Raw genomic sequence first — 13,250 nt, forward strand, 5'->3', positions numbered from 1 at the left:
TGTAGCTACCACCTCAGGAAAACTAGAGGAGAGGCAGCAGCAGTACTGGTGAGAGTTCTTTAAGATTTAAATACCAGACAAAATCCTGTAGTGAACACAGAGAGAATGAGCGTTTACTGAGCACCTACTATGTGTCAAAAGATGTCAAGTACAGAGATTATCCCATTTATTACTGGCCAAGGATAAGGAGTAAGATTCTCATGTCCATATAAGCTGTCCATTACCCCTGCTAGAAAAAGTTCACTAAGAATTCCCACCATTCTAAAGAAATGCCAAAGATTAAATAATATTTCTTGCAACTATTTCCTAGCAACACTTTAAGGCATTAACCCTTGGCCTTAGGGAAATAAACAACCAGTTGAGGTCAGAGGCACAGTTCAGTAGGCAGGCATGCATAGGGTCCTGGGTTTGATAATGCAGTACAGATGAGCATGGGTGTACATGTAATCCTGCACATGCCCACATACCTACCAACTAAAAATATAGGCACACAGTACTTAATCACGTTATCTACAGCAAAATAACCTCGACCAACAAGTAACTAACATTTCCATCCAGCTGACCAGTTAGTTACATACTTAAGCAGTAATTATTGAATGAGACCTAAGAAGCAGCATTTAAACCCTACAAGTGATTTGTACCAGGGTTACTTCTATACGGCATCAGTAAGGAATAAAAATCATACCCTCTACCTCTCCTGCCTGACTTCCTGATGTCAGAACTGACTAGATAACTGAATCTAACTGTCTGGCAGTCGAGGATTACTTGATGACCCATTAGACCACATTCTGCAAGTAGATCCACAATACGTCCAAGGAAGCTCACCTCTGTTAGGTTCCTGGTAAACCTGCACTTTGCCCATCTCCACCCCCAGCCGCCTAGAGAAGAGAAAGGGGGAAAAGCTGAGAAGGCAACAGAATAGACCCAACATCTTTACTATTAAAGATGACTTCTAAGTTGACAAAAGTAAGTTATTCTAATTATGAAATAAAGTAAATATTATAGCCTCTCTGTTTGTTGCCTACCCGACCTCACCCCATGACCACCCATGGCCTATGCAATCCGGCTCTCCTCCTTCCCAGGCCGTCTTCCCAGTGCTCCATGCTCCACAGCCCACATCCCCACAGGCACCGACACCTCCTACATGCCACAGGCCCTGGAACCTGTTGTTCTCTCTGCATAAAGGGATGAGCTCCGCCTCAACCTTCATCTGATGCTTTGCTTGGGTCTCTTAATTCCTAGACATCCCTAGTTTTAAAAGGTACCTGAGCACTATTCTACCCCATCTGTATGCCCTCACTGCCTTCTTCCTGGCATTTGTTACCACCTGAAATTACCTAGTTGTCTTAGCTTGCTTGTCTGGCTCCCATACTAAAATGTAAATTACATGAAAAGAAAGCTTTTGACTGGCCTGCTCATGGCTAACTCACAGCATCCAGATCAAGGTTTTATGTATAGCAGGGATTTGGTAAGTGTTTAATCAGTTTCTAAAAATTACACTAAACTATACAATCGGTAACCATTCTCATATTCTGCACGCAACCCTGTTTGCTAGACTCAATACTTTATCTACAGTGGTGCCTACCATGCCCGGGAGTTATGGGCACTCACATATAGTAGCCCCAAGTATATTCAGATGATATGCAGGTTAGCTATGCTTTTGAGCTTGATAATCAGTGGTAGTCTGATTATCAAATTTAAAATATCACAAGGGTGCATACGAATTTGACTGGTAAAACTGGAACTCACTCAGCAATTTTCCTTGAAAGCTCCATACACGATGAATTGGAATTTGCTGAAAACAACACCAGACCTCCTTTGGTTATGTTCATCTTGGTTTCCAATTCAGGAGGCGCCACACAAAACATCAAAACCTTCTTGGTTTTCCACTTCTCAGAGCCTAGAAGAAAAAGAGTATAGATAAAGTATCACCATATATAAAATCCACCTGAGCAGTTAAACAAAAAATGACTTCAGCAGAAGGAAAATAGTTGCCACCATAGTGGTGGCTTTTATCTTAAGGGAGACACACTACAGGCAAGTAGAAGCCTTGGAGTTTAAGATTGCAAATGGCACCATACAACTTCATTACTTTTCATACCCACTGGGAATAAATGATAAACTTACAAGAAAGGTGGAGCTGAAGAGCTCAGTGTTTTACTGTTTGCTGCTTAAAGTCAATTATGGACAACCTCCTGTTATTCTCTGACAACCAAATTCCTCCTGGATTAACACAGAAAAATGGCAGAGCCATTAGCAAGAACATAGACTAGCTGGTCCTTAAACAAAGAATAAATGGCCCAGATCCCTCTATAACACCTGCTCCCCACATCCCCACCCTGAGGCTGCTCTGTATCACATCTAAAATTCATCCTGTTGGTGCTGGAGGTGGTTCTGTGCTTAAGAGCACTGGCTGTTCTTCAGAGGACCTAGTTCAAATCCTAGCATCCACAAAATGGCTCACAACTGCTTGTAACTCCAGTTCTGGGGATCCAACACCCTCACCTGCCCTCAGCACCAGGCAAGCATATGCTACAGACATAAATAAAAATTTAATAATAATAAGTAAAAGACCCACTGGGCATGGCAGGACACACCTTTAATCTTAGCACTTTGGAGGCAGAGGCAGGAGAATCTCTGTGAATTCAAGACCAGCCTGGTCTACAGAGTAAGTTCTAGGACAGCAGGGTTGACATAGAAACTCTGCCTCAAAATAATAAATAAATAAATAAATAAATAAATAAATAAATAAATAAATAAATAAATAAGTGATCTGCCTTGTCACGTTCCTTCTCAACTACAAGGCTGACTAGATAATAATGCTGTAGGAAACGTAAGTGGCCCCCAAGTGACAGAGAGCAGGACAAGAGCAGGGCCTAGCCTAAAGGTCACCATCCTCTGGGTTGAGTCCTCCTCTCATAGTGAGTGTCAGACCGGGTGGAAGCTATGTGGAGCCAAGCCCACACATCCTTCTTTCCTTTCCCTGTCTTCCCCGGTTTACTCAGCTTAGCTAGCTCTTTGGGGGGTTGTGCTGGTACAGCTGCGTTTTGTTTTGTTTTAATTTTTATTACCCACATTAAAACATTATGTAAAAACCTAGAAATACATCTTCCTAGTAAAAACCTGAGACATCACCACTATGGCTCTTTCAGGACTCCTCCCCGGCAGTGAGGGTTATTTCAGCACAACACATACATGCCTCAGGCACTTTCCACACATTCAGACACATGCACTCTATATAAATACGGAAAAACACATTCAATGTTTCTAGTTCAAAAGAGTATCCCTGCCGGGCGGTGGTGACACACACCTTTAATCCCAGCACTTGGGAGGCAGAATCAGGCGAATCTCGGTGAGTTTGAGTCCAGCCTGGTCTACAAAGTGAGATCCAGGACAGGCACCAAAGCTACATAGAGAAATTCTGTGGGGGTGGGGAGGGGGCGTGGTATCCTTGTGAATATCTCTAATTTGCCTGTTTGCCAAACAACCTATTCTGTTCTCCCGAACTGCCACGTGGACTTGCACAGTATGGCTCTGCTGCTGTCAGTCCGCCATCATCTGGGACAGGCTACACACACACACACACACACACACACACACACACACACACACACACACACACGCAGTGGGACCACCTGGTTCGGGGCAGTTCAGTGCAGTCACTAGCAGGCTAGGAGAGCACATCTGTAGCAGAGCACCCTTCAAGAGACATTCCAAATGAGAAAGCCTAAGGTTCCAACACAGGCTACAGGGCAAGTTCCCTTAAACTTACAAGTCCCAAACAGAAATGTCTGTACAGCCAACCAACTAATGTTGGTAAAGAGTCCACTGGTGAACTGTGGAAAGCGGCTGTGGACCACTGTTCCACGGATACTACCCAGTCAAGCCCAGTCCTCCCAAAGCCTGCTTTCATAGAACAAGCCAATTCATTTGCTTACCAACTGTTCCTAGATATGCTGAGCACAGCCACAAAGCCTGAATTCTCTTGTCCCTTCTGTAAAAAGTATTTCAATCCTGGCTTTCAGAGAATGCAGCTCAGCTTCAAAACATGGGGTGGTGGTAAAGAAACACTAAGACTGGCAGGGCAGGCTGAGTGATGGCCGAGGGTCAGCAGGCTCCCAAAGGCACGCACGCACGCGGCAGCTCACAAGTCTTGGTTATCTAAATTCAGTAATATGCATGGGATGGCCACCTTTCTACACTCCCTCAACTTCAAATAAGAAGTCCTAAATAACAACACAGATCCTGAGAGGACCTGGAAGAGCTCTCTCTGCTAGCTCTACAGGATTCCAGTCCCTGGGCCTGGGGCCCACACCTCTGAGGCCTATCACCCGGAAGTCTTCCTCTCCTTTAGCCTCTGGTTCTTTCCTCGAAGATTTAAAGGAAACATCCTCCTCTTTGTTCACACAACAGCCAGTCTCTCTCAGCCATGTGTCCCTCTAGGACATCTCCTGAAGTCTGGTCTCCAAAGTCAAACTCTGACCTAAGGGCTGGGGTGTCACTTAATGGTATAAGCGCAATGGTAGAAGGCTGGCCTCCCATGAGGCAGGCCCTGGGTTCCATGTCAAATCCTAATGTATGCCCACCCTTCAACAGCAAGGGCCGGCAGAGTAAAGGGCATCAGAAGATGCTGGCCTGGAACTCACTATGAAGCCTTACCTCAGACTCACAAATACTCACCTTCGGTGGCCCCCAAATGCTGGGATTAAAGGTGTGCATGCACCACCAAGACCAGCCTCCAATTGTGATATGCTTTTAACAGGCTCAGGATCACTAGCAGAGGGCTGGCAGGTGCCCATTAGCACAAAGTTTCAATGTGAAATAGAGTACAGAGAATGTTCCCCCACCTCCTCCCATGTGCTATTAATTACTTTGGTGTTTAACCTAAACTTTCTCTAGAATGTGCAAAAATTATTTATGTATGGGTAAAATTCCAGAAAAATCCCAGCACCTTTTATGAACCAAATCACAGTCATCTCTCTGAATGAGATAATCTGTCAGGTCTCCTGAACGAGAGACTTCTCCACACTGAAGGAGATCACTTGTTTTAGATGGATTTACTATTTCAAAACCACCATCAGATTTCAACACTCATACTAGAGATTAGAAGCCTCACAGTGTGTGTGTGTGTCTCCTCTGAGGCATCCACGGTGTAACCAACACCTTCTAAAGAGGGCTGGTAGCGGGCGGTGGTGGCGCACGCCTTTAATCCCAGCACTCCGGAGGCAGAGCCAGGCAGATCTCTGTGAGTTCGAGGACAGCCTGGTCTACAGAGTGAGATCCAGGACAGGCAGCAAAACTACACGGAGAAACCCTGTCTCGAAAAAACAAAACAAAAAAACACCAAAAAAAAAAAAAAAAAAAAAAAGAGGGCTTGTAATACAAGAGGCCTGAGCCAGACTCACTGGACCTGTATCCCTCCCAGACAACAAAGACGGCCTCTCCACCAAAACTAAAGGTTCAGGCAGCAGAGGCTCAACCAACGTATGCTGAAAAAAGCCCCACTTCAGGTACACTAACTAGCAAACAGAACTGAAAGTCATGTGTTGACAAAAAGCATACAGGAGTTACTTTTATCAGTGATGTCCCTCGCTCCAAGAAAATCTGCTTCCGTGGTAGAGCGTTTGTTTGCCCATGCGCAGGGCCTGGGTTCCAACTCCAGCATGGAAAAAAAGCTGACACTGGTAAGATGGATTGGTGGTATACCTCTGTGAAAAGTGGGTGCTTTGTGCTGCAGGCCTGGGTTCAATCACCAACACCCAAAACAAAAAGTACAAAATAAGAATAAATACCAAGAAACTGCAGGGCTGCAGAGGGAAAACTGCAGCTCTCTTCCATCTTCTGTGGTACATCCGTCATCTGAATGCTTTCATATGGCTGATGCTATATTTTCTGAGTTTTCATTTTTGTGTGTGTAACAACTTGGGGAAGCGGGAAATAGACATAAGATTATTTTAAACCTGGGCAAGTAATAGTTCTAATCTTCTTTAATGTGTATGGGTGTTTCCTCTGCCTGTTTGTCTGCACGAATGTGAGCCTGGCACCCTTGGAGGCCAGAAGAGGGGATCAGATTCTGGGGGACTGGCATTAGAGGTGGTTGTGGGCTGCCATGTGGGTGGGGTGCTGGGTCTCAAACCCAAGTCCTGAACCACTGAGCCAGCTCTCCAGCCCCCACACCTGGGGAAGTAGTTTTACGGGTTGTCATTACTTTCCAGACTTTTAAACAAAATCATACTAGATAAAAGTTTCTGCAACTGTCGGCCTCTTCCTCAGGGCAGTGGGCCCTAAAGGACCGGGCTTAGCAGCAGTCTGACTTGTAATACAGTTCCCTGCATACAATAATAGGTTGCACGACTCTCCATTACACACATACACACACACACACACACACACACACAGACTTGGAAACGTGATGAAACTCCACAATCAAGAGAATCAGACAAATAATTTTGAAATGTCTATAGAAAACATATCTTACCCAGAAAAAGATACATTTTAAGTGCCAAAGAAAGAACACAGAACTATTTTGGGTGTTGTCAATTTTTGGGATTTATCCCAAGTAAAGAGCTGTCTGGCCTGGAACTCGCTATGCAGACCAGGCTGGCCAGCCTCGAACTCGAGATTTTTCCACCTGCCCCACAAACCGCCAGATTATTTAAGAGAATAAACACTGGCTCTATGTTAAATCTCAGGGTAGCTAATGGCTATAGCGTGCCTATCTATGCAAATATCGGGTGATAATGGTACAAATCAGAGCAGTTAGAAGGATAAGAACCAGAAGGGTGCCCTATAGTGGGGCTCAAGAGCATGCATTATTTTTTTATTTGTGCATTTAAATTCTTAAGCACTGGGACAGGGTTGACTCAAAGGCAGGCCTCTCGCATAGCTTGCAGCACCTTGCGTTCGGCCCCAGCACCGCATGGAAAAAAAAAAAAAAAGGAAAGAAACCGTAAGACACTAGAACTCACACTTCCTCAGGCCTCAAAGCCCGGCTCAGTGTTTTCGTATCCCTCACAAAAGCCAAACACCCAAACTGCGCCAATATCAAAATAAGAAAAATGAGTCCTTATCAACAATGAACGCGCATTTTCGGGGACGGTATCTTATACCGCTCCTCGCTCCTCCTACGTCTGAGTGGAGTACCATCTATTCCTTCCCCAGTCACTAAGGTCGGTCGAGCCGAACACGGCACTCCGGGCTCGCCCAGGAGCAACGAGGACCACGGCTGCCGCCCGGCACCGCACGGGCTCGCCGGGCCGCAGTCCGCCCGCCGCGGCTCCCGCCCGCCTACCTGGTCCCGACCCCAGCCCGGCCCGCCGCAGCCTCGGCTGCCGGAGGAGAAGGAGAGCACAGCGCTCCGCACGGCGTCTTACAGCAAAATGGCGACGCAAGCGCGAGAACGGCGTTCGAGACTGCGAGGCCGGGGGGCGGGGCCTGAGGACAACTGGCTGGAGTGGGCGTGGTCACGGGGGCGTGGTCAGGAGGGAGAGGGGAGAGGGCAGGAGGTGTGGGTAGAAGGCGCTGCATTGGAGGCTGTGGGCGTGGCCCGTTGGAGTGGGAGGGGAAATGTCATGTGGGCGTGGTCAGATTTGAGGGGCGGGGAAGGAGGCGGGGCCAAGAGCAGGCACTCAGACCGAGTTTGGTGGAGACTGTGGGAGTGGCCGGCCCAGGGGTTAAGGTGTGTTTGGGGGGCCCTGGGGGTGGAGGAGTGGAGGAATGAGAGTGGGCGTGATCAGAAGCATGGCGATATGGCTGAGCAGAGAGATGTGGTGGAAGGCGAGCCTAGCCTAACCCCTGTGGAAGTAAGTTGGCAGCAAGTTGCAAAGATTCTAAGTGTGGACCTTGTGAGTGTGAAGGTTGAAATTTACAGATTCTGACTGGGTTCGTCTTCACTGGTCTGCAGGTTTGAACCAAGTCGCCTCTTTGGCTCCCTTTCCTCTTCTGAAAAAAGAGGTGACAACGCTACCCTCATCTTATGGGGTTGTGAGGAGTGAGGAAGAAATCCTCAAACCTCTCAGCATGGTTCTGGGCATACAGTCGATGCTCAGTTATCATCATTGTTATCCGCTTTGTTGTGCCTTTCTTCCTTTATTATACAAGAATTGGCTCGGTGGTTAAGTATGTACTCTGCTTTTCCAGAGAACCTGAGTTTGGTTTCCAAAACCACCATCAGGCAGCTCTCAACTGCCTGTAATTCTGGCTCCAAGAGGATCTCTGGCCTCCTTACAGACATACACACATACATATAATTAAAAATAATAAAAAAATAATTCTTTTTTTCCAAAAAAGAATTTGTTTTTGAGACAGGTTCTCACTATGTAGCCCTGGCTGGCCTGGAACTCAGAGACGTCACCTGTCTCTGCCTCCCTAGTGCTAGGATTAAAAGTGTGGCCACCACCCTCAGCAAATTGATTGCTGTTGATATAATATCATTGCTGAATTCTTTTGTTTGTTTGTTTTCGAGACAGGGTTTCTCTGTGTAGCTTTGGAGCCTGTTCTGGCTCTGTAGACCAGGCTGATCCCAGTGCTGGGATTAAAGGTGTGAGCTACCACCACCCGGCTTTTTGTGTTTTTGTTTGTTTGTTTGTTTTTTGTTTTTGCTTTGCTGAATTCTTTATAGCTGAAATATGGTGATCCCTTATCATTTATAACATAAAAAACATGTTGCACACACGAGATATCAGACCATTTATATATATTTATATATAATTTATATTAAGGAATATAAACAGTAACTTTCAGAGATGGGGTAGGACTTAACTCCTTTTTTTTTTTTTTTTTTTTTTTTAAGCTTTGGTGCCTTTCCTGAAACTCACTCTGTAGACCAGGCTGGCCTTGAACTCACAGAGATCCACTTGGCTCTGCCTCCTGAGTTCTGGGATTAAAGGTGAGCGCCACCACCGCCAGGTTTATCTCCATTTTACCATTTTAATAGCTGTGGGAACTAAGCTTCGAATGAAGAGCCATGGACAGATACTACACTGCCTTGCTCCACATTGATACTTAGTGACTCCTATGCCACCACAGATGGCTAGAATGTAATTCTCAGAAGGCTGAGGGTGGTTAGAATTCGTTGGAGGGCACATGGGTAGCTAGAATTCATTGGAAATGTGAATAAAAACTCCTGAAAAGAAGCTGTGCATGACTAAGATTTCAGTCCTGTGAAGAGACTGGATGTTCCGGGTCCAGAAGCTAGTTACCACATCTCGGGCTAGTTCTAGCCCTTCGAAATAGCCATTTCTTGCCTACCTCTGTGTCTGAACTAATATCTTGTGACTTGATAGAAAGAGATCTTTTGGGATCTATTGGTTTATCTGATGGCATTCTTAGCTTTTGGATTGGTGGAAGGAGTGGTCTGCTGAGTTCAGAAGAGCCTCCGCCACCCTCTGTAGCCGCCTCTCTGATGATGTCACCCGCCCCTCTGATGATGCACCCGCCCTCTGATGATGCACCCGCCCCTCTGATGCACCCGCCCTCTGATACACCCACCAATGGATTTTAAACTTGACTTAATGACTTTCTTGGTTCTGTAAAACTATAAAAAATTTCATGAAACCACTCCCACATTAAAAGGTGGAATTGAGGGAACCCTAAATCTATGTTCCTGGGCCATTATCACTCAAAATGGCTCCAGAATAAACTGTCTCCTTAAGAAGAAAGCTATGGTGTCTGTGTTGACCCAGGGCAGGGGAGTAGAGGAGCTAGAATGCATTGGCGCTAGATTGCATAAGGAGCTAGAGGCATCAGATCTTCAGACTAGCACGTTATTTTACAGGCAAAGAGCACACGCATTTCAGTCTCTGAATTCTAGTTAGGTGAAGGCGATACTTCACAGGGGAGGTTGTTTTTAATGTTCTTCCTTTGCTGGACGATTTTCATGAGACACTTCTCTTGCAAGTGAAAGGACTGGAGTTGGCATAGGACACACCACCAAGACCAAGTTCTCAGCACAAAGGAGACCTGTTTGCCCCAGAGGGACAGAGGGCAGGGAATAAGGGACAAAGACAGAAGACAGAGGACAAAGAAGACGGGAAAAGGAACAAGGGAAGGGGGAGGGATGTTTGCCCCAGAGACACAAAGGACCGCCTCTGGATAGAGGAGGCAGACGTGGCCCACAGCAAATGGCGGTTTATAAAGGGAAAGGGGGAGCCTTGTGTTAGGATGAGTGGGTTTCTTTTGATTGGGCGTGTTAATTTTAGGGTAGTCAAAAGTGGGGGTTTGGTTGGTAGATTTTTGATTGCTGGACCTTGGTGGTCAGCCTCAGGAGGAGGAAGTGGCCAAATAAGGGACTAGACCTTGGTGGCCCGCTTTAGGAATGTCACCTAACGGTTTCTAGCAAGCGGGAGAGAGAGGGGTAAAGGCAAAAGCTGCCGGGCTGTGTTTGCCATGCTCGGGCCTGCTGGAGCCCTTCAGCAAGGCCTGTGAGATCACATTTGCAGGACCGCACTGATGCCTCTTCTACAGGACATTTTAAAGTTTTACTGAAATGTATTACTTAATTAAACATTAAATAATTTTACATTGTCTTTTAACTTTTATTTATTTATTTATTTATTTTTGGTTTTCGAGACAGGTTTCTCTGTGTAGCTTTGTGCCTTTCTTCACTTGTAGCCACTGCCTCGAACTCACAGAGATCGCTGGCTCTGCCTCCCGAGTGCTGGGATTAAAGGCGTGCGCCACCAACGCGAGATGATGGTATACTTATGCTGCGGGCCGCAGAAATATATCATAAGAACTCAGCTGGTTATGCAAAGTCACTACCTGGAGGGATCAGGGAATTCTCCAGAGGAAGCCAAATCCAAGGAGTTTTTGGTGTTACTTGGCTTGTTATATATCAGCTGTATTCTGTTATGAAAATCATGTGTGCCTTCATAGCTTTCCCAACTGACTTTTCCCTAAGAAGGGCTAACAGTGTAGACTGATCACTCTCTGGACATACACATTCCAGGGATTTGGAGAACAGCCTCAGGAAAGGCTTTCTCTGGAATCAGATTATCTCCCTTGGCCACTTTCAAGGACTACAGGAAACACCACCCAGGTGGGCGCCCATTGTTAGTCCCAGGTGGACTAACAATGATAACAGCCACATGCAAGTCTCCTGACTTAAGGTAAATTCCACAAGGGACACCGCCTAGGTCAGGTAGACATTAAGTAATAGCTTTACACAATTTAGCTCAGACCCCTCCTTTCTTACAGCCTTACTAACTTTATAGACCTCTAGCTACTTACCTAACCACTTCTAGGAATATTTAGATAAACTTCTGTGCTAACAGCTATGCTCAGCCAGAACTCCCAGTTCAAGCCTCGCTGTAATTATCATTATTGGTAGCATCTGGCCAGGTCCATCACCGATGGAGGAAAGTACCTTATTAGAGATACCTCTGTACTCTCTAGAACAGACTTAAGCATCCAGGCTACCTGTTTGAGAAGGCCTGGCGGATGTGCCAATTAAGCCTTACTTCCTCTTTTCCCAAACCTTACCTCCAGTTCCAGATCTCCCTTTTACTATCACCAGAGGCATCTAGCTGTACACAGGTTGCCTAGAGACTGAGCACACTTTCCCCCACCCTGCAGAAAAACGGCAGACAGCTTGGACAGATAGGAGCCACAGGAAAAAAGAAGACAGTTTTATTTTCTCCCATTGACCTAGCAACTTATAGATTTTTAACATCCTTTACCAAACACATTTAAGGTTATAGTTGTGCACGTAAGATCCCTCTTCTTAGATGTTACCCATATTTAGCCTTTAGTTAATTCATTAGTCACTTCCCCTTTGGGTCACAAATGGTAATTAACAACTAGTGCCCTTTGTAATTCTTATCAACCCTCCATTTGATCCTGATAGCGGACAATCACTGCCTGAGGAAGTTCAGGCTGAGTGTCCTGGGTGGAGGGGAGGATTGTGATTTTGGGGAGATATATAACTGTAAAGCAGGGGACATAGAGAGAAGAGAGAAGAGAATGGAAGAACGAGATGGGTAAGAACTTGAGAGGAACGAGCTGAGATGGGGAAGAACTAGATTGAAGAGCAAAAAGAGAGGACTAGAGGAACGAGATGGAAGATGAGGAAGAGCCAGATGGGAAAGAACAAGATGAGGAAGAGCCAGATGCGAGAGAAGGAGATGGGAGAGAAGCTGATGGGGGAAAGAACTAGATAGATGAGAACCTAGAAGGGACAGAACTAGATGAAGGAATTAAGATAGAACCTAGAGGGGACAGTAGATAAATATAGAGAGAAATCAGGCAAGAAAGGAGCTAGACATGAGAACAGAACTGAAGCTGTGTATAAAGGATGTTATGCCAGAGGAATTAAAGCAAGTGGACTATAGAACTCGGTGTGCTGCGATTATATTTCCTGATAATAGTCCTCGCCGTCAGTAGTTCTCTCTCCTGAGCCCCTGGGATGTATAATATTGAGGCTGGTTCCTCTAATATTATACAAGATACTTACATCATTTCCCCCTTTCCTTTCCTCCCTCCCAACCCTCCTATGTACTCCGCCTTGCTGTCATTCAGTTTCACGGCCTCTTTTGTTCGTAACTGTCCTTAGGTGTGCGTATTCCTAAAAACATGAATACAGCCGGGCCGTGGTGGCGCACGCCTTTAATCCCAGCACTCGGGAGGCAGAGCCAGGAGGATCTCTGTGAGTTCAAGGCCAGCCTGGGCTACCAAGTGAGTTCCAGGAAAGGGGCAAAGCTACACAGAAATCCTGTCTCGAAAAACCAAAAAAAAGCCCAAAAAACAAAAACCCAGGAATACAACCTCTACAGGACTTTCTGTTGATTGGTGATTGACTAATTGAAACAGTCTCTCATGTATCCTAGACAAGTCTCTCTTTATAGCCAAGGATGACCTTCAACCTGTGATCTTGCAAAGGCCGGATTTTCTGTCTTCCTCTCAAGACACACCCTTGTGGTGTGGCCGACTTGACTCCATCATGCACTTGTTGGTGTGTGGATGGAACTGGCCAATCACGGCAAGTCATCCCCTTCAGCTCGGTGGTTTGCCCCTTTGCATGGGCGGCTAAGCCAATCGCAGCCCCGGAGCACTGCCCTGGCCCAGCAGCGACAGGCTCCTCCCTTTCAACTCGCATTCTGGAGCCACCACCGATTTTCCACCCCCAACCCCGCCCCGGAGGAAAACCCTCAGAGGAAAACAGAGAAAAGAGGGAGGGCGGGGTATACAGACCGTGCTCAGCAGAGCCTACTCAGAACTCTGAGGTCAGCCCGCCCTGGACTGCTCCGAAGCTA

The 13,250-nt window shown here is 46.2% G+C and overlaps 1 protein-coding gene across 5 annotated transcripts in view; it reads right to left on the reverse strand.

The window, feature by feature from the left end:
* Prpsap2 (phosphoribosyl pyrophosphate synthetase associated protein 2) overlaps positions 1 to 7,427 on the reverse strand; it is a 32,358-nt gene extending 24,931 nt beyond the window's left edge. The window contains exons 1-4 of one of the 5 annotated variants that reach the window (XM_028857071.2): positions 7,292 to 7,427; positions 2,128 to 2,223; positions 1,750 to 1,900; positions 826 to 878 (exon numbers count right to left, since the gene is read on the reverse strand). In XM_028857071.2, coding sequence (XP_028712904.1) covers positions 826 to 878; positions 1,750 to 1,868 — 172 coding nt within the window. In that variant the 5' untranslated portion in view covers positions 1,869 to 1,900; positions 2,128 to 2,223; positions 7,292 to 7,427. Of the gene's footprint in view, positions 1 to 825; positions 879 to 1,749; positions 1,901 to 2,127; positions 2,224 to 5,792; positions 5,892 to 7,291 lie in introns of those variants that run through there. The other 4 variants (XM_037201600.1, XM_028857073.2, XM_028857072.2 and 1 more) reach the window with 4 other exon arrangements.
* Between the last annotated feature and the right edge of the window lie 5,823 nt (positions 7,428 to 13,250).

This window comes from Peromyscus leucopus, chromosome 8b, assembly GCF_004664715.2.
Source record: "Peromyscus leucopus breed LL Stock chromosome 8b, UCI_PerLeu_2.1, whole genome shotgun sequence".
NCBI classification, from domain to species: domain Eukaryota; kingdom Metazoa; phylum Chordata; class Mammalia; order Rodentia; family Cricetidae; genus Peromyscus; species Peromyscus leucopus.